The sequence below is a fragment of the Rhea americana genome, unplaced genomic scaffold, assembly GCF_003343005.1.
Source record: "Rhea americana isolate MKP2758 unplaced genomic scaffold, rheAme1 scaffold_226, whole genome shotgun sequence".
Lineage (NCBI taxonomy): Eukaryota > Metazoa > Chordata > Aves > Rheiformes > Rheidae > Rhea > Rhea americana.
This window is the reverse complement of record NW_028186342.1, coordinates 866,220-888,411: the sequence shown is the minus strand read 5'-3', so window position 1 is coordinate 888,411 and position 22,192 is coordinate 866,220. Positions and strand designations below refer to the sequence as shown.

Below are 22,192 nucleotides of genomic sequence, written 5' to 3'. Positions count from 1 at the left end.
ACCGGCGCGGCGGCTCTGAGCTGAGCGCCTTAAAGCGGTAGTAAGTTGGATAAGGTTGGCGTTTCGGGGCGTGTGGCGTGGGCSCCGCGGGCGGGCAGGGAAGGAGCCCTGCCGTGGCGGGGATGGGGAGGTCGAGGGCGGCCGCCACGGTCGGCCGAGGCAGTTTTCCTTAAGAAAAAAAAAAAAAAAGTATTTGTTTTTTTCCCCCCCTTTCTGTCTCTGCGAGAAACTGAGGTGGTGCGTGTCAAGTCACTTAACTGGATCGGACCGTTCCGCAGGCACCGCTGGGTGCCTGGGTGCGTCCCCTGTCCTGGGCGCCAGCTTTCATGCGTGGTGGCGGATTTGTAGAAATGGTGAAAAATCGCAGCAAAAACGTTCCTGGGAGCATATTAAAAGCTGTAAAATGCTATGCTTAAAAATCAAGTTTAAGGTGGCTTAGAGTAGATACCCAAAATTAATAGATGTATTTGACCTTAATCTGTCTTCCTAGACAAGTTTAATTCTGGCAATTTTTTAACTCTTGAGCTCTTGATTTTGAAATGTTAATATTCTTTTAATGTGTATTTTTATATTTAATATTCCTGTTTTTAAAGAAAAGCAAAAACTTCCATCTACAGAAATTTACTGGAGTGGAACACCCCAATATGCTGGACGTGTTTAACGTTAATTGCTCTTTCCATGTAAATTATTGTTTTGGAGATAAGCCCAAATTGGGAGCAAGAAGGAGGGAATTAAAAATCCCTTTTGAAGAACCAAATATAAAAGGATATAGAAAGGGAATCTTTTGAGGGGTGATACAGATTTTGTTCATTTTGTGATTGCAGTCCTTCCTGTGCGTCAAATGATGCAGGACTCTGCAGTGTAAAACACTGGAGTGATCTGATGGCTAAAATCTGATAATGCACTTGCTGCTTCACGCCAACCTGAGTTCTGTCTTTTCTTTTTTTTCTTCTTTTTTGGGGATAAGACTTCATTAGCTTCATTATTTGTCTGTATAACCTATATAGAGATGTAATAGTTGTGATACTTGTGCGTAATTGCAAATAAACATTTGAAAATATAAAATACATTAAAACATATAGTCATATGTACGTATTTGTAGTACATTCTGATATATATTATTAATAGTAGTACTAGTTTGGAGAAAAGAAGCTTTAATTTCTTCGGTAGTCAAAACTCTTCTTGCCTAATCTAACTTGTTGACTTTGGTGCCCAGTTTGATGATAGAAGCTTTTTCTGCGCCAGCAACATTGTGAGGTGGTTTTACTCTGCTCTTGAAGAACTTCAGACTAAATCACTTGCAAAACTATGGCTTTGTACAAATAGGAATAATGACTGTGTGAATTAATGACTGATAGAAATTCCGGCTTTAGATCAACTGTGGTGTTTCTTAAGCTGATGATAGGAAGAAATGCTTAATATACGCCTGGTATCTTCCTTTGAAAATGAAAGAAAAAGGCTTCTTTTCAAATATAGGTGTACAGTAGATTTCCAGAGGAGCTAATATTAGGAAGTTTGCCTGTTGTGTAAAAATACATTTCAGATTTTTGGAGATATGCCATTTCTGAGGAGATGGCATATCTTTTATATTATATATATGATTTTACATTCTTTCCCTGTTTACAAGATAAAAGCTGAAAATGTATAAAAAAATCAAACATAAGCAGCAATTTTACATCTCTGTTTTTCATTAATTTAACTTACTACGCTCGCATGAAATAATTTCAAGTGGTCTGTTAAAAAATGAAAGAAACTATCAGTGCTTTGGATTGAAGACTGAAGAAAGTAGTTAGGAGACATGCTGATAGTATAGAAAAACTCCTTGGTTATTAAAAAAAAAAATCTAAACTGTTTTCTTCATTCTTTCTACAAGGCTAGTTTTGTGAGCAGGATTCTAACAGAGCGGGAGAACTCATTGCTTGAGTGCACTTACTTTAGTTCCACATCTTATCCAACTCTAGGAACTTGAACTTGTCATTATCAGACACAGAAGGTCAATGCATTAGCCATGGTACCAGCTCTTTTATGTGGCCTTTCTGAAGAGGAAAAAAACAGCTTTTAATCTTAGCTTTTATAAAATACTGTGTGTACTGGGATACATCCTAACTTGTCATTTTCTCGTCTGTTTTAGTGCTGGGGGATATCTGCAAAGGCTTTATGATGCCACACAAATACACACATCTGCAGAAGGCCTAATCTGAAGTGAATCTTCTATAAATAATAAACAACAAATAGGCTCCTTCTAGTTATATTAACCCCAAAATAGGTCATGTACATTTGTTTTAAATGCAAACGTAACAATAAAGTAAATTCCCTAGGTGGAGAATTTGATGTGTTTGTGCAGATTTTCTGGACATAGTACAAAAAAAAGCCAACACCTATATTTTATCATTTAAAATATTTATATATTGTCTTTTAAAAGTCTTGTGTTTGAAATACTGTTTATAATAAACACTGTGCTTGAGAACTAACAGTCACAGCATAAACACTTTTACTTTGTTACTTAACTGAAAACTAATTATAAGAATATAGAAACTTAGTGATCTGTGTTGTTACCAGAGGAGTTGTCAGCTTTATTGGTTTTCTGCCTCAAAATAATCTTGTTTTTCAATATCTATGTTGATCTGAAGTGTCATCTTTTAAGTTGAAACAAGTTGATGTTGAGTTATCCAGCTGGCAAGATATGTGTGCATGGTACATTTGTATCTCAGATTAACTTTCTAGTAGCTTATACCTAGTTCTCAGACTTAATGTTTGTTCAGTTTGCAAATATATTAATATTAAAATGATAGCCTAGACTAGTGTAAATTGGTATATTTAGTAAGTCAGTACTTAAAATAAAAGGAGTTCACTGAAAAGGAGGAGCTGTGAGAAGAAAATCTAATTGCATGAATTTTCTGTAGAATGGCTGTCTTAAACCTTAGGGGAGCAGGTTTTCTTCAGCTTCTGGTCCACGGGGTCTTGTGGTTCCATGGGCTGCTTCTCGGGGTTCTGTGAAAGGTGATTAAGGAAAGCAAGCCTTGTGTCGCTAGGTTTTTGCTCTATAGGCTATGTGCCTCCATTGGAAATATTAATAGGATTTTCAAATAAAAAAGGCTGAAAAGACTGCCTAGGTAGTCCTTTCAATGCTCCCCCTGAATATAAGAACTAATATATTAAATTCGTTGGGTAACTACAGTATAAAACTAGGCATATCTGAGAAATAGGTAAATTATTGTGGTTGTTTGGAATTAAAATGGCTATGACATCTATTGTAATTTTCCTACTATTTGTGTCTAATATAATGGTGTGCAGATTTTAATTGGGGTCTTTAAGTGCTAGTATAATGCTAATAATACATATAAGATATCTCACAGTAATATTAGACAAAGGTAAAATGTTAAAAATTGTAGTGCCACATTTTCAAGCTTGTGTTCTTCTGTGGAGCTAGCTAGAATCTTAAGCTGTGTGTGTCACCCATTGTAATATACATAATTTCTGCTTCCCTATTCATTTTCATCCCTGAGATGCATTGTAAAAGTGTAAATCCATCACTAGATAATTTTCACTTCCATTATTTACAAAAATGAATAGTTAAGCAAGTCATTGTTATTAGTGGGATGCTATTGTTGTTTCACAGAGATAGGGACTGCCAGGGTCTTGAATGATGTACACTTGAATGTTCTTCCAAGATACTTGTACCTGTTTCATTTGGGAGGAGTTTCACTGATGTAAAATCAAACAGAAACAATTTGAGTAGCCTCTGCAGAGATAAGAAATGAAAGTGGATATTAATGAACAATTTAATACTCTACTATGGAAGAGATGCAGTGATTTTGCTGTTGACATTTTCGCATGGAATTAAAGAGATCTGGTGATTGTTTTACTTGTCTTTGTTCCTGAAAGACTTTTCAGTGTCATCAGATTTGGTTTTATAACCTAAGAAATATTTTACAGACATGCAGAGAAGTAAAAATCTTTCTTTTTTTTTTTCTTTTTCATGAGATTTGTTGGTATTCAGGACGTGATCCGTTGAGTTAGAAATTTTGGCTAATATGTTAATGAAAATTTTATTTCTTGCATGTGTATGGAAAATATATAGGCTTCATGATTCACAATTCTGGATAAATTCTTTGAAGAATATTTCTTTGTTATTATTACTCAATATTTTATTGATTTGTGATTACAGAAGTTCACAGTGTAAATGGATCTGTTTACAGCTGTAGATCTTCACTGCATRGTCTACATTGACATGCTTTCTTGCTACGTTCACATACGCATTTACAATTCAAGGTTATGTAGGTAATTCTGTGGCAGAAATTATATAGGTAGCTGTAAAATTCTTGTCAGAGATTCACTGTTATATCAGAACTCTGTAGATTCTTTAGTTCTTCGTTAACACCAAATCTTGTTTATACTTGTCCGTATGCTGACGCTTACAGTGAAAGCTGTGGAGGAAGAAAAATGAAGCAGGGAGTCTCGAAGGCTCTGGGGTTGCAGATTTTCTTTTTTCAGATTTTTAACCAGCCCTGATACTGTGGCATTCTTTGTATGAACATTTTTTTAAAACTTAATACCTTTCACRGTAGTGCCTTTACCTCTTCGACATAGGAGAACCTCTGGAGTCTCTGATAGAGATATCTATGGAAGTAGTCTGTGGAAATAGTTGTCTGTCTTTACTATATTCTTTTCATTATGCCGTATTAGTTAGTACAACAAGTTACCTTCATTGTTTTAGCTGGTGATACTGTAATGTCAGTGGCTTGTACTGAGACTGGTATTTTCGGGAAACTTTACTCTGAATATACGCAACGAGATTTACGTGCTTACTGCATGAATGTAACTTGATAACCATTCGTATTATTTCATCTTCAGTAAAGTCTTTCGTCATGTACTGGGTTGTTTCATTGCAGATGGATAAGTAATTTGGGAAGCTTTCTGCAATTTCTCACTGAATGGTCTTAGACTTTATAACCTTTCTTATGTTGTTATAGTAAGTTACTCACCAAAATGCTCATGACTATAAAACATCTGATTCGTGTGACTTACCAAATTTTTCTAACTTACATATGTTCCAGCGTATTAAAATAATAGGAGTATTCAAATTATCATTGTAGCTTGTCCATTAATGTACTTCATATCAAATTATTCAGAGACACAGCACTTAAGGAAGTATTTTGATGTTGACTGAAAAGAAGGCTTAGCAGTGTATGATCTTAGCAGTTACTGGACCTTTTTGAAAGTATTTCAGTACCAATAAGACCTTTTTTTCTTTTTTCTTTTTTTTGCTGTAGAGCATAACAATAGAAAATGAAGTCAGGCTGTGTTACATATCTTTGTATTTAACTATTAGTATTAGGGAGAATTATGTAGTAGTTTTCCTCATTGTTTCTAAGGAATTACTTTGAAAAGTATTTTCTGCTTTCTTCATTGCAATGATATGACTGTAGATGTGGTGAGAATTCTTCACCAATATTCATTTTAATACATTCCACATTCAAAAGCAGAAAATGGAATCACAGTCCACCTTTCTGTAAGTATTCTTCTCTTTAGATACCCAGCTGAAGGGCAGCATTATTTATGGCTGTATTGCGCTGGATACTGTTGTATATGGTGGTAAGCCATGCTAAAAGCAGGTGTTGCCAGTAAGTGGAACCATATCTAAATACATCTTACTCAAAATCACTACCCAAGATTTTCTATTTTTCTCTTTATTCATTTCAGTTTGCTTCCTGGATCTTGTTTCTAGCTTCATAAAAAGCACCTCTTGACTTTCCAGACTTTTGCCTTCCATATTTAAGTTTCTTTTACCTGTCTGCTTTTCTCTCTACCACGTTTGACGATTAGATTGTCACTTATGTTGTGGCTGTCTAGTCCATTAGGGGCCTCTCTGAGCTTTTTTCTTGTCTCTATTTTTGTTTTTAAGGCTCTGATTTTCTGTTTAACATTGTGATTCCTTTAGCTGTACACCATTTGTAATACTGTGGTTCACGTGCAGTGCCTGAGAGGCTGAAGAATCTGTATAACTGTTTCAGGTGAAGGATGACTTGAGATTCTTGTCTGCAGTTCCCCTGCTCCATTTTTTGTGTTGGGAACTGCCTGATGGGAATGCCTTTCATTATACACAACCTCTCGCCTGCTATATTTTTCTCTTCCTCAGTTTGGAAACATCAGAGAAGAGTAACAATGTTTTTTACAACCAAGGTCAAAGGAGCAGGGAAATTCTAGGCATCCAGCCCAGAGCAGAGAGGTCTTTACTCTAGAGCAGAGTGTTATTATGTTGGTCCCAAACAGTGTCACTTTTCACTGTTAGAAGAAATCTTTAGTGTGAATTGAGATTAAAATCTAATATTGTGCGTTGTTTGTAGATGACAAGAAATGTTTGGGTTATTTGAAATTACATAGCTGATTCCAGTACCTGTTTTAGATCATCTTTCTCCTCAAACCTTGCAGTTCTTTTTCCTTGGATCCAATTCCTTGGATTTGTCTACTTGACAAAGGTTGTTTTAATATGCAACAGATATTTGAAAGACATAGCACCTTTTCTTTCCTTTTTTTTTTTTTTTTTTGGTGAGTTATGACCTGACTGGCAGATTTAAAAACAAAATTAAACTATTGTTTTTACACAGAAAAGGAGGAGAGTGATATAGTTCTCTATATTTATTACCTCTTCTATACAATTTGTAATGACTGACCTTTGGGCCTTATCTTTCTGAATATATAGCTGGCGTTTTCTTCAAAAATATTCTTCCATCTGCAGCTTTTGTTATGACTTAGTATCTGTTTCTCAATCTCTGTATTAATTTATTAAGAAGTAGAAAGAAGGGGTTGACTTGTCTGATAGCTTTCCTTCCCCACCCCTGAGCCCCATACAGAAATACGAATTATAGAAGTAGACATGGGCTGGTATGATTTTTATATGAGGGGAGAAAATGGTGTGTGGAAACTAGTGCGCTCTGTGGCTGTGTCCACACTGCCTTTTGAGCATAAATTCAAAATCATAGTGAGTACAAATTCACCTTGCGTTATACTGTTACTTGAGTTGTGTGGTTTTGGTCATACTGTAGGAGGAGAAACTTGAGTCTGCACCAAACTTAACTCAGGCCCTTCCCTTTTGACTGATTTGCCGCGAGCTTGGTATTGCTTTTCAAGCTAAGTCTGCTATCACATATCACAGATTGTTTTGAAGCAATTTTACATTCTTGATAGTGGACAAAACAAATAGCTATCAAACCAAGCATAGAATTTGTATGCTAAAAAAATGGCAGTTGAAGACAGCTGAGCTACTGGCACTGACTTTGCTGCAATGCAGACACCTATTTAGTACATCTCTGAACCAGCGATTGTGGATGCTGGAGGGAACAGCATGAGTGGGCTGAGGGTGATGGCCTGGGTCGCATACTCTCTGTGAAGTGAGCATGGGCTTGGCTGTATAGAGGCACACGGGAAATGACATTAGATTAATATTGGGAGCATTAGCAATGATACTGCTGTCTGCAACTGGTATTGTGTACATTAGAGATGTCAGTATTAGCATGATATGAATATCTGCTGGTATGGAGTCAAACTAGTACTTTTTCTAGACTACTCTCATAAATTGCCTTTACTTTTAGACTAGAAAGGAGGACCATATGAGAGCTTTTTTTCAGTCAGACGGACAGAAAAATTCTATTTGTTCACACCCAAGCCTTGCTAATTTTTTTTTTTTTAATTTACTTTTGCTAGGTACTTTCTGGATTAATCCTGAACAAGAAGTGGAATTGCTGAATCAATGCCCAGGAAGTGATATTACATACTTCACTCCAGAAGTTCTTCATATATGGTGAGAAAACCTCTTCCTTTTATATTTCCATCCAAGTATTTAGTAATATTTAAATGAATTTTATGTAAAAGCTCTTCTTTTTTTAGTTTTCAGTCAAACAGTCTTAAAGTGTATGAGTTGTGGCAATAGTGTGAGTTTAAGATTTTAACACATAGGTTAGTCAGTTACGTATTTTCAGAATGTGGTTGTATGTTTAAGCATTTTAAAGACCATACATACAATAATAGCATTAACAATAGTAAATAAGCTTCATAATTTTTGAGACAGCTGCAGCAGTAACTGTTCTGCCTGTGTTAATGGCCACAGAGTATGTAGGTGCGTTCTGTCTGAATAAATGGTTTTGTAAGAAGAAGCTTTGTTACAGGCTCTTAACACTGTCCTGGCAGATTATTTCTGAAAATATGGGATATAAATGCAAATACATGTTTAAAAATATTGGAACAAATGTATGCATTGGCTGGTTACTTGCCATGGTATATTGTTTCTGCAGTAAGTTTGATGATGTAATCAGTATAATTTTGTTTTGATGTATCCAAATACAATATGCAATATTACGTATAAGAATATAACTTTTTTTTTTCATTACCTAGCACTAAATATAGTTTAATTCCATCATCAGTGCTGTGGAGAGGTAATTGCATAGTCAGATTTTGGCCAAAACCACTTGAATTTTGCAATATAGAAGGCCTTTCTTTATGTTAATTGTATAGACAGATTTGTGAAGTTGCTGCAGCAAGTTGTAAATGATGTATGAAATGAAAAAATCCTGTCTGATGCAGAGAACAAACACACCCAAGGCCATCTTTGCAATCACTGTTGTGAGAAGCTATTTGTTGTAATACTATTTCAGAGATTTGCCAGCTTCTAATTTAAAAAAAAAAATTCTCATGCATCTATTTGAAAGAAATGCTTATCTTTATCAGAAATAAAAAAAAAATAGAAAAGAAACTTCTTAAGATACTGCATCAGTGAATATCCTTACGAAGCTTTCTAGATTTTTTACGTTTTTGTTTGAGCCCAAACAGCATAACTTTACAGTATGACATACGGGGAAAGTGATATGATGATGAGAATGTTATAAACTTTCATAAAGTGAGAATTTTGAAAGCCCAAATGATAAGATTCCAAAGGAGAGAGTTCAGGAGTGCATTGAAGTCATTTTTTTTGAGAGGTCTAGTGGGCTTTGGATTTGGAGTGGAGGTAAGACTCATATCAAATGGGGTTTCAGGAGACAAGGACTAACTCAGCAAAAAAATTCAATTAGGAGCCCAGACAGTGTATCAGTCACAAATGAAGTGTAGTGGAAGATTGGGCCCGGCTGGGCAGAACATCGGGATGGAAAGAAAGAATTATGGGTAGAGAAAGGATAAAATCTGAGAAGGCAGATCAGAAAAGGCTTGGAAGTAGGGCCAGGCTGAGGGCACCCAGAGATAGAAGGCTTGTGCAAATCAGAGTAGATTCTTGTTTAAATGGAAATCTGGAAGCCACGTTTCCTGATTTTTTTTTTTTTCTTGTAAAAAAATAGCTGTGAAATCWCTTGTATTAACTACATGCAGAGTAATATATGATTTGTGAGATATGTCATGCATTTGCATGATAGATACATAGTACGAAGTCTTGGACACAGTTTTCAGCATATTATTCAGTTTTCCTAGACATCCAGGCTTTTCTCCTGCACTTAATGCTCCTGTAGGATAAATGTGTGTATGATTTAATTGAAATAATCTCAAGGATCCAAAGCAACTTGTGCTGGTAACTGAAACATCTGTATTTCCTAGCATTTCAAAATGACACTATGTCTGTGTTATTCTTAAAATGTAGTTCCAGGGGTTTATTTAGGAAGTATGTGCATAGGTAACTACATATGTATAAAATACACAGAATAATATGTATTCACTGTATGATTCAGTGTAGGAACAGTGCCTAGATACGTGAGTGCTGTCCCTGATGAAAGATTTTTCCTGCCTATAGTACAACTAAAATATTTAAAAATATTTGGTATGCTCAGAAGGAGAAAACTTAGAATTATTTAGCTTGAAGAAGTGTTTCCCCATGACACTTAAAAGTTAAAAAAGCAAATTCTGCCTAGGCCTTTTCCTGAAAACATTAGCTGCTTCTTTTTTTAAATACATGTTAATCTTACCTCCCAAGTACATGAATTTACACCTCATTATAGGCTTTTGGTCACATTAGAAATTGTATATTAATTAACTTTTTTATCTAAATTGAAAAAAATCCATTAAAATTCTTTTAAACCATGAGAAATTGTAGTCTAGCAGTGTCAGACAGTTTTTAGTGTTTTTTCATTAGTGTCTCACTGATCAGTTGTATGCTGTCCTACTGCTAAGTCTTTCTTTCTAATTTTTCCTATATAATGTTTCAGATAACTGTATGAGTGTACAAAAAACCTGCTATGCCTCTCACTCTAAAAGCATTCCTGAAAAAAATCTGGCAGAAAATCTGGAAATTTAACTGATAGGGCATCCATGTCAAACATGTATCGAATGCATTTTTTCCTTTAAAGACAAAAAAAATCACAAGGAATAATATTTTGCTGGATGGAAATACTGCTCCCTCCCTTCCTCCCTTCCCTGAAATCTTGGAAATCTCAAAGCTGCAAAAGGGTTTCTGTATCATTTATGATTCATAAGTGGATCAGTGTTATTAAAATCCACAGGAGCCCTTTGTTCATATAGTTAATCAAAGAGCTGTCCGTCAGTCACTGTTCTACACATCCTTTTGCAGGTTTCATCTGTTTATTCAATAATCTCTTGGTATAAAAAAAAAACTAACTATGCTACTGAAGTACAAATATTATTATCAACTGTAGAAGATTCTTGCATCTTAGTTTTATAAACATACCAGAATTGATCCCTCAAGCAGTGGAAGTAAGTTACAGTCCCTTTCTGCACTGAGTATTTGCATATTTATGTTTCCAATCCTCTTATCATACAACTTTGTTGAGTTTGTATATTGATAATGGTCAGAGCTTTTTCAATTAATTTTTGAAAACAACACTGGCAGGAAGATAATTCATGTATTGTGATATCAGATATCTTACAAAGGAGAAAATAGTGCTTGACGAGATTAAAAGCTTAAAAATGCTGCTTTATTCTTTACCTTAAATTTTTAAAATATTTTTATGTTGCATTTCTGTTTTCTAGTAACATGTACTTCCTAACAGCCTTGTTTTACTACTGTGCTCATGCAGGCAACATTTTAAGTGATTAGAACAAAAAAGAGATTATAAGTAGAAGAATGACAGCATATAGATGACTCTTAAAACCGACATCTAATTTGTTTGTTTTCAAGATGGTCAGTGTTGCCCTTTTCTTAATACTGTTTCCTTCTTTCAGTATTTGGACCATCAGAATTGCCTGACTGATCCATCTATTCTGATTTCCCATCTTCTGTACTGTCCCGTTGGAAGAAGTATGCAAAATGCAAATAATGAAATAATGAATAATAACTTCATTAATGTTGGATCATACCTTCATATTTCCAATGCTTTTTATGCCTCCTTTCCCGCTGCTTTCCCAAACAAGGGTCCCGATCTGTTGTTCTGTTGATTTCATTCTCTTGTCACACACATCCGAAGTCCATGCTGTGGTTTCTGAGTAGACAAGCATGTTCTCTACCTTCCCAGCTGTGTGTGTAGTTCAAGTCCCCTACTTTGATGAACATCAGGTTCAGAAACTTTTGTAGGCACTGCTGAGCAACTCACTGCTGCTTTGGTAGTGTAGATAGCAGGAGCTGGCCTGCCAGGGAGCTTGGCAGCTGGTCACCTGCTGCATGGTAAATACTTCTGCAGCAGCTGATTGCAAGGACGGTTTAGCATGAATCAGCCTTTACAAACTGCAGTTACCACACATTTGATTGTGGTCCCGTACCTGCCGTTTTCCTGGGACATGGTGCTTACAATTTCTGGCAGCTGATTCTTTGTGACTATGTCTTTGCAGTGTCTGTTCAGTTCAGAGTAAGCAGTCGCTGAAAAGTAGCTACTGCATTTAGCTTAATAGTAGGGGAGCAACAGCTGGTCTGGTTGGTGTTTATGGTACCTTAAATTTCCCCAGCTCCTTCTGTCCCTTCTCTGTATTGCATTACTTTATAACTCCTTCACACTTGCAGCACTTCTCAAACTTGGCATGTCCTGAACTCCCATATTCTTGTGTCATCAGTGGAAAAGAGTTCTGAATGAAAGTTCCTTGTTCCTCGAAGATCAGTCTTTTTTATAGTTTATATTGGTAACCCTTCTGTAAAAGTCAGGCGTGGAGTACTGAAATTGGGCTGAGGACCCAAAGTTGAGAGAAACTGTTACTAGACTGAAAGTTTGGGATGTTAAATAGGAAGAACTGGATGATGTTAAAGAGGTAATGAAAATAAGGTGAAATGTACAAAATACAAGATAGATTGTAACAAGAATAGCTTCTGCCATAAGCTGGAAGTATACTGTTTGCTAGAGATTTGGATGTGTTGACTGACAGCAGTGTGGCTGGGAGCCAACAACATGATGTATTAGTGAAAAAGCCAAGTGCAACCCCCCAGGGCACATGAAGAAAAAGTAATTCCAGAAAAGTAGATACCAGTGCCATTGTAATAGCAACTGGTAAGAACTCACCTATTTATGGAGGAAATACATAGCAGCTGTGTGACATCAGGATTATCTTTAAACTGGAAAATAAACTGTGCACAGGGGATCTCTGTATCAGTTACTCAGAACTGTCACAATTAACAGTGAGTCAAAACTTTTTTTATTTTCCTTTAGTAAGGACAGTATGATAGGTCATTTCTCCTAACGATGCACTCGGAACGTATTCCATGCAAGTGATTCAGTAATCCGGTGAATAGACAGAACATACTGATTCTAGATCACTATTCCAAACAGAAAGAGGAGTCCCATTTTGCTTGGACTCCATCTTTCCTATTTTGCTTTTTCAGAAATAGAAGATTAAGAAGTGTCTGCATCAATGTGATAAAATGTTTTTGCAATATTGTATTGTATTTTCGCATTGGGTTGCTGGCAGAATGAAGTTGTTCGCTTTCAGTGATGCTTTGTTTTTGACCCCTTTTTGTGAATTCTCAGAGGAAAGAAACATATTCCCATCTTTTATAGTAATCAAATTTATCTGGCATCTCTCAGCCTTTTGCATTACTTATGCTACAGTTGGCCAGCCTTGGGAAGGCTTTAGCAGGTTTATTTATTTATTGTTCTAAAGTGAAGGTTTTTGACTTGAGGTCCCCACGTAATCCTAGGGGACTTTAAGCGAAAAATTTGAAGTGCTTTCTACCATTATTTTGATACAGTTATTTTCTGTGCAAGTATAGACAGAAACAAAACAACAAAAAAAAACCTAAATGAAACTGCATATCCCAAAACTCCCAAACAAGCATTCAGATACTAAGAGAAAGGAGAAAACAAATTTCATTGTCTTGGCTGCATTGTAAGTGTTTTCGTTGTCTTCTTGAGAAAGTTGGTGAAGCTGATGCCCTTGTGTTTAATTTCAGGGAGAAAAATAAATAGAAGTGTTTCATAATTTTGCGTATGTGCTAATGAAAATTTTTAGACATATTTAATAGCTTTTAATGTGTCTGTGTGTTTAGTAAATTACATCACAACCTGTAAATATTAACTATCTGGGGCTAACCACTATGAGACTGGAAATATGCTTCATTCTAATTGAAATGAGAGAGGTTTGGCCTATTATGTACCGTTGTAGCCAAGCAGCTTTTGTAGTTCATGTATTCAGTATTTTGTTGTAAAGCCTTGAGAAAAAAATAGCAGTTGTTTGTTCAGAAAATATAGATAAAAGTTCAGCCTAAGTTAAGTCCGCCCTTGTCCTGTTGGTTGATTACATTAATGAGAAGCAAATCGTATTTTTGTAAGTAAGATGTAGGGTATATACAATACATGTATGTAAGTATCTGAGATGCCTTTCCATCGAGCACTCTTTTCTCTATCCAGTTCAGTCAAACTGGACTTTATGCTAACCATCCTGGAACAAATGACTTAAAAAATTTCAAGTGTCTTACAGACCTAGAGTCTTTAACGAGCTTATACTTATTTAACATGCTTTGCTCTTTGCAATTTGTTTAAAGCAAACAAAACTGAACCAAAACGTGTTACTGGTTGAGTTTTTCTGTAGGTGAAGTAGGTGCCAAGCATCAAGATTCAAATGTATAGAGTAGAAACTTTGAAACTGCCCCCATGGCATGCAGCAGAGGTTAAATGAAATCAAAGCACTTGTATCAAGATGGGTAGTTTTTAGTTTAAAGGTAAAGCAATAGCTTTTGCAGTGCTTGTTTGTGCACTTGAAGCTTGATTCTTGTGACAACAGCCAGTGGGGAAGGAAGCAAAAGGAATTGACAGTATTACAGCAAGGAAGAACTGTGTACTGCACAGACTGGGTTTTGTTGGGTCTTGCAACAGAGAGAACTGCTTGCCTTAGAGATTTCACAGAAGGTATGAGATATACAACAATTAAGCAATTTAATTAGACCTGAAAAGTGTATATTGTTCAGTAATTTAATGCTATTTTAAATATTATTTGTGTAAATATGTAGGAGTGCATCCCATTTCAAATATTTTGTCCCTTTTCCAAGGTAGTGATTTTGTACATTGTGTAATGAACAGGGCATTTTCAGTCACCATAACTTTGATTTTGGCAGTGAGTAGATTTAAAAATGAGTGCAGCTTGTATAAGAAATCTCAAACATTTAACTCATGTTTTTGAAGATATAACCTGTAGTATTGACTGTTACAGTCTTGGGCAGAAAGAAAGCTATTTTTATTATAAAACACAAGAATAATTTAGAAAACATGTTGCACTAAGTTGAAATGCAAATTGAAGACAGAAAATTGGAATTAAAGTCAGGCTGTCAATCAAAGTCAGCTTACAGAGTATCAGCAGAGATCTGAGAGTAGTGTGTAATATCAGTCTTATGCCTCAGTTCAGGGTAGTATCACCTTATTATTTTTTGTGTGTGTGTGTGGTTTGAAATAGATTCTATAGACTATTCTCTAAATTAGGTGTAGACAGAGGTAAATTATCAGAAGGCAAAGAAAAGCAAAGAACTAGATCTAGATTAAAAATAAGGTATTTGCTGAATATGCTCAGTTTGTCTTACTTTTTATGAAAGCCCATTTCTTCCTCTAGAATGCTCAAAGACCGCTTTCTACTTTGTGATGACTTTTCTTTAACTTCTGTTTCTGTCGCTGTTTATTATTAAATAAATAGATTTGTTTCTATATTTGAAAAAATTAAATGTGGATTATAAAGGAAGTAAAGCTGTACTGGGGATATCATCAATTATTCTCCTTTCAAATATGATTTATTTGCCTAACAACCTTAAAAGCTTTGATTTAATTTTATTTTATGTTCATGAAATCCACAGAAGGCTGACCTAGCCATTCTTGTCATCTTATGCTTTGCAAATCCCAAATTGATATTTCTCCTTAGATTCTATGATCCTACAAAAAATTTTTTTAGAGGAGTAAACAGTGATAGTAAGAAAATGTTCGCGTTGCATTTTGGTGCTATGTGCCAGTGTAGAGGGATTTTATTGCTGGGGGAAAATCAAATCCTTGTCACCTAAACTGCTAATTATGTTTGATAAATGTATGGTATATATTTAATGCAAAGAGAATTTAGGGAATAATACACCTTGTGTAATTACAGCGACCGAGCTACTTCCATCAATCTAATTTTTCTGATTCAGGTTCATTTGCATTGCATTATTTGTATTAAATGAGCTTTCAGTGGAAGCCCTGCTCTCTGTCAAGCAGAAGAATCAAATACTGAAAAATACTTCAACCTGCATAAATCCAGTTTGCATATCACATGCATCATGCATGGCTGCTACATGGAAATAGAAATGCATACACGTTCACAACAGACATGCAAACATGCACAAACATGACCGTTTCACATAGGTAAATGTAGCAGCTGAAAAAGATGTGCCTGTACATAGCAAAAAATATGCAACTTCCCCTTTGCTTTGGTTGTCTGTACTTGTGCACGTGACTGACTGTAACTGCAATAGTTACAAACTGCCATCCTCAGTACAGCAGCAGAATTTGGTGCAGTGGAGTAGGTTTTGAAAGACCCTCTCTCTGAGAAGTTGTTTATATTTCATAGGCAGTAGTTTTTAAGAATAAACTTGGCTTCCTGTGATAACACTAGTTTGGAATGCTCTTGGTTGCTATAACCTGATCCTATGCTCTGTTCTCTGATACTTTGCAAGTAGTAAACAAATCATGTTCTGAGCAGTTTTAATGAAGTCATATCCGTCATTCTGTCTGTTCTGTGCCTCTCTCTTTCATAAAATGAAGTAAATGTAAGATTGGGATGGGTGGGAAAAGAGGAAAAAGTGATGGTCACAAGTATTTTGATCAGAAATGGAATTTTGTGCATTTCTACCCATTAATGGAACTTGTGAAACTTCACACAGTATGTGTGAAATTTCTGATAGTTTTCCTGATTTGATCGTTCTATTCTCCTTTTTTCCCACCATCCGTTTTTGGCACAAAACTACCATTGCTGATGCAATACCTGTTATCTGTACCCCGTAATACCCCAGAGATGGAATACCAGTGTAACTGTGACTGGCATATTTTTCTCATTCTGTATTTTTATATCTCTGCACATTTTCTGTCCTTTACATCTTTGCAGTACTTCTGTGCTGTCACTTTTTTCATCATAATGCAGTGTTGGAAATCTTTTATCTGATACTTAGTGAAAAAGGTCTGTGCTTTTCTCCTTTCTTTTTCCCCTCCAACTAACAAGTTTCAACTTAAAAAAAAAAAAAGTGTACATATATATATAATTAAAAACATGTTTCTAATGACAGTACTTTTAATCTTACTGTTTATGTAGTCATAACTTAATTATTATGAAATATGAATGTTAATGTAGGTTAGGGTACATATAATTTTATTTAATCCTTTTTATGTTGTTTCCTGTCTACTTGCATTGTTAATTTTCCATTTGTTGCTCCAGAATGGATTTACTCTTAAAAATACAACATTTATATCACACTAATAATTTAAAGAATGAGTTAAAATAATGCAAGTAGAGGAAAAGAAAACTCAATTTTTTTCAAATATGAACCCTTTTATATAGTATCCAGAATTGTTTTCTGCTGCTAATGTATGTGTTGATACTGAGATATGCAAAATAGTCATGCAGCGTTTCACATATTTTTCCTTAGAGTTGAATTTCTTCATAGGCATCTGCTTCTGTGTATATTTCAGTTTACTTCTAAATACTTGCAATCATAATATTTATAATATGATAATGTATTAATTATATTATGGAGTGTTATCTTATAAACAAAATGTGTTTGTAGATGTCTGTAAGAGAAGCTTACATTTGCAAATTGCACTTGACAGAGCATTTGGTAGTAAGTGGTGAGTGGCCAGGGCACGTTTACTGGGAAAGTGTTTAGATTATGTCCTACCAATTTTTTCCCATCATAGCCCCTCTTTATTTCTAGTTTCTCCCTTCCATAGTTTATGATCATACAAACTTTGGAAACGAGAAAAAAAATGTATCCCTTGGTATAGTTGTAGCATGTACAGAGAGAAGGAAAACTGAAAGACAGTTAAATAACAAAAAGACAGGTTTTTAGCTGATGAGAGACCCGCTTCTTGAAACTGTTAATAATCATATTCTGCGTAGTATTTGTTAAGCTTTGGATGGTCCTCCTAAAGGCAGAAACTTCTAAACCGCTGATTGTTTAAATACTACATATCCTCATATGTTTTGTATTAGTTCGTGTTGATTCCTTTTGAAAGGAGTGTATAATTAAATGGCCACTGATATTTAGGAGTAGTAAAGTTAAATTTGCCATCACAAAGTTGTTGCATAGTACAGGTATTTAACTGGGAGAGAGGAACAAATATGCAGCTTGAAATAAGAGTAAAAAAGAAATGGGGGAAAAGGAAGAACAAAAATTAAAAGGAGCATTGTATCTCAACTGAAAGGCCAGTAGTGAACTATCAACCTGTGGAAGGGACCTCTAGAGATCATCTTGTCCAACCCCCCCTGCTCAGCAGGGTCACTAGAGCATGTTAGACAGGGTTGCATCCAGGCAGGCCTTGAATATCTCCAGAGAAAGAGACTTCACAACCTCTCTGGGCAACCTGTTCCAGTGCTCTGGCTCTCACAGGGAAGAAATCCCCGCTCACGTTCAGGCAGGACTTCCTCTGGTTCAGTTTGTGTCCGTTGCCTCTTGTCCTGTCACACGGGACAACTGAAAAGAGTTTGTCCTCGTCCCCTTGACACCCTCCCTTCAGGTACTTGTACACATTGATAAGATCTCCCCTCAGTCTTCTCTTCCCCGGGCTGAAGAGGCCCAGCTCTCGCAGCCGTTCCTCAGAGGGCAGATGCTCCAGCCCTCTGATCATCTTCATAGCCTTACACTGGACTCTCTCCAGTAGCTCCATGTCTGTCTTGTACTGGGGAGCCCACAACTGGTCACAGCACTCGAGATGAGGCCTCCCCAGGGCTGAGTAGAGGGGCAGGATCACCTCCCTCGACCTGCTGSCAACASTCTTCCTAATGCACCCCAGGASACCRYTGGCCYTCCTGGCCACRAGGGCACATTGCTGRCTCATGGTCAGCTTGTCRTCCACCAGCACTCCCAGGTCCTTCTCTGCAGAGCTGCTCTCCACAAGGTCAGCCCCCAGCTTGTACTGCTGCCTAGGGTTATTTCTCCCTGGATGCAGGACCCTGCCCTTGCCCTTGTTGAACCTCAGGAGGTTCCTCTCCACCCAGCTCTCCAGCCTGTCCAGGTCTCTCTGAACGGCAGCACAGCCCTCTGGTGTGTCAGCCACTCCTCCCAGCTTGGCATCATCAGCAAACTTGCTGAGGAGGCACTCCATCCCCTCATCCAGGTCACTGATGAGTAAGTTGAACAGGATGGGACCCAGTACTGAACCCCAGGGGACTCCATTAGCCACAGGCCTCCAACTAGACTCTGCGCCACCGATGACGACCCTCTGAGCTCTGCCTTTCAGCCAGTTCTCAATCCACCTCACTGTCCACTCTTCTAACCCACACTTCCAGAGCTTCTCTAGGAGGATGTTAAGGGAGACAGCGTCAGAAGCCTTACTGAAGTGAAGGTACACAACGTCCACTGCCCTCCCCTCATCTACCCAGCCAGTCATTCCATCAGAGAAGGCTATCAGATTGGTTAAGCAGGATTTCCCCTTGGTGAATCCATGCTGGCTACTCCTGGTCACCTTCTTTTCCTCCATATGTCTGGAGCTGACATCCAGAATGAGCTGTTCCATGCCCTTTCCAGGGATGGAGGTGAGGCTGACTGGCCTATAGTTGCCTGGGTCCTCCTTCTTTCCTGCCCTTCTTGAAGACTGGAGTGACACTGTCTTTCTTCCCATCCTCAGGCACCTCTCCAGCTCTCCATGACTTTTCCAAGATGATGGAGAGCAGTCTGGCAACAACATCCGCCAGCTCCCTCAGGACCCGTGGGTGCATCCCATCCGGGCCCATGGATTTGTGGATGTCTAGCCTGCCCAGAAGGTCTCTAATTCTATCCTCCTCAACCAAAGGAAAAAGTCTTCCCTTCTCCAGACTTTCTCCCTCATGTCCATGCTCTGGGATTCATGGGGGCTGCCCTTAGCAGTGAGGACTGAAGCAAAGAAGGCATTCAGTAATTCTGCCTTCTCTGTATCCCTCATCACCAGGGCCCCCGCCCCATTCAGTAGCAGGCCCACATTTTCGCTAGTTCTCCTCTTGCTACTGATGTATTTGAAGAAGCCCTTCCTGTTGTCCTAGACATCCCTTGCCAGACTCAATTCCAACTGGGCCTTAGCCTTCCTCGCTGCATCTCTACATACTCATACTGCGTTCCTGTAGTTCTCCCAAGAATATGGGGATTTATGTGGGACTCTTCAAAAGCATTAGATTGGAACTCATTTGGGAAATTTTATGAAGCAGCTGTCATTTGTCCCTTGGAAACATATGAGGAAATAATAAACAAAATTCAGAGTTTTGATTTGCCTGTTGACTGTTTGTTAAGTTCCAAGCAATCCTATAAATAACTCATAGAACTGTAAGTTATTACTGCTGTCCTGGTTATACATTCCTTTAAAGCACGACCCCTTTACAACAGTGTGACAGAGAAAAGTAAAACAGTTTCTTGAGTCATTTTTTTTCAGAAAGTTACAGTAAGTTGTAGAATATGCAGAGGTTAGTTATAGTTACAGGGTTTTTCTCTGAATGTCTAGGACTTTGATTACTTCAGGATAAGTGGAAGGTTTTCCATGTAACTTAATTTTAGTGTAATGATCAGTGTTAATGGATAAAGACTTTTTCTCTTTAAAATAATTGCAATTCATTAAATCCAATTCATTGGTAAAAGGCTGTTAGCTGATGGTAAGCTGTTAAGTCTTGGGATTAGTTAATAATTTCTCAGTTCTGTGTACCAAGTGCATCAATCCTATGGAAAATAAAGAAGCAAGTAATTTCCATTAGTTTAATGCAATAATGTCACAGTTTCTCTGGTGTATAATAACTACATGCTTTATTTGGAGAATAAAATACCAAGTTACTGTTAAGAAATGTGTATAGTTACAGCTATTGGGGAAAAAAGTCATATTTTTTACATTTTTCAGATGTAAATAATCATTGTTAAGTATTAAAATTCTTGCAGGAGAAATCTGAATTTTAAAAATGTTTAAACCTAATTTGCAGCTCGAAACAAAATGTAGGAAATAATCTGCTTATCCAGGTCAGATGGCCAGTAAGAACTTGAATTTTTCAAGTTTTTTAGTAGCTTGTGGTAACGTTGGTAACATGCATATTTGATGATAAAATTACTCCGTTCCACTTGGCAACCTAGTATATTCTCTCAGTGATAATTAGAGTGCATGTGTTTTAGTTGCGCGCTAGGTCAAACCAAGGAACTTCATACTCTGCTAACTTTTCTTTGGCACTAGACTACTCCAAATACTTGTGCAAGAACATGCAAGAAGCTTTATAAGGTGCAGCTAATGGATTATTTCATTGATTACAGATTTTAAGGCCAAGAGGGAGTGTGAAATCATCTATTCCTGACATCCAATATAACAAGTGCCATTAAAATTAGCCTGGTAAATTCTGTGTTAAACCTACAAATTTATGTTTAAACAGAGTGTATCTTGTGCTGTTGGAACTTGTCTTCATAYGAATGCTTAAAGACATGAAGAATATGTGATTTTCTTTGGTAGTGTGTTCTACTATTCAATCAAATGTTAAAATGTATACCACCTTGTTTAAATTTCCTGTGCTTCAGCTTCTGGATGTTGGTCCTTGTTATGGATTTTTCGAGGCGATAAAGGGCCTTTTACTCTCCAGTATTTACTCTATATGGAGGTACTTTCATACCTTTGTATTTTCTTTTTGATAAGCTAGATGTTGTTTAACTCTTGCTTCTTTCACTGTAAATCTTTTCCTTAGCTCTACTCTGATTCTTCTTGATTTTTTCAGTAGCCTTTGGTATTGGATGCCCCAGAACTCAGTGCACTGTTCCAGCATTGGTCTCAGCAACACCATATGCAAACAGAAAATTGCTTTCCTGTTCATTTTTTCCACAGACCGCATTAGCCTGTTTTACCAGAACATTACATAGGGATCTTCTCCTGGATTGTTTCATCTCTATAATTCTGAAATACTCTCTTTTTATTCCTCGGTGTAACAATTGTGTATTTGACTATTTAAAAATATATAATATTTGAACTGATCCTGTTTAAAAGTAGTTCCTACTGTGATGAGTAAGACTGCTGTTTTGTCATAGCTTTTACCATTCCCTCAGCCTTTGTGTTAATGCACAAATTTTATCAGCAGTCCTTCATAAAAACACTGGAAAGGTTTGACCCACAACTGATCCCTACTGGTTCCTAACTAAAACACCCATACGTCAGTTACCCAGAAAAATATTTTTTGGACGTGTCAGTTGGCTAGTTCTGGACACATTTAACCTATGCTTCATTGATTCATCCTATTGTGAATGTTATAATTTGAATGTCTTGTTGTACTAAAATAAAAAGATAGAACGTCATTCTTTTCAGTTACTGTCAACCAAGCTTGGCAGGAGCATGTAAAGAAGGTGGGATTTTGCAGCAGTGCCCAGTGACGGGCTGGGAGGCAACAGGCGCAAACTGAAACACAGGCTCTTCTATCTGAAGACAAGAAAAAGCTTCTTTCCTATACTAGCTTATAATTAATTCAAAATGTATTTGAGGTTATTTGGTATCTTGATTCTGTTACAAAATTAAAGAGCTTTCTAACAAGGAAAATGTTTGACAACATTAGAAAAAGTACTTTCTAATGGTAGAAAACAGTAAGAGAGCTTTTTAGATCACCTCCACAGGAAGTCTTGGGAAAAATAAAT

General features: G+C 36.8%; 1 protein-coding gene across 1 annotated transcript in view; it reads left to right on the top strand.

The window, feature by feature from the left end:
- LOC146595429 (uncharacterized) overlaps window positions 1-22,192 on the top strand; it is a 440,719-nt gene that overhangs the window by 258,268 nt on the left and 160,259 nt on the right. Inside the window, exon 4 of the mRNA XM_085305746.1 lies at window positions 7,705-7,801. Coding sequence (XP_085161872.1) covers window positions 7,705-7,801 — 97 coding nt within the window. The remainder of the gene's footprint in view (window positions 1-7,704; window positions 7,802-22,192) is intronic.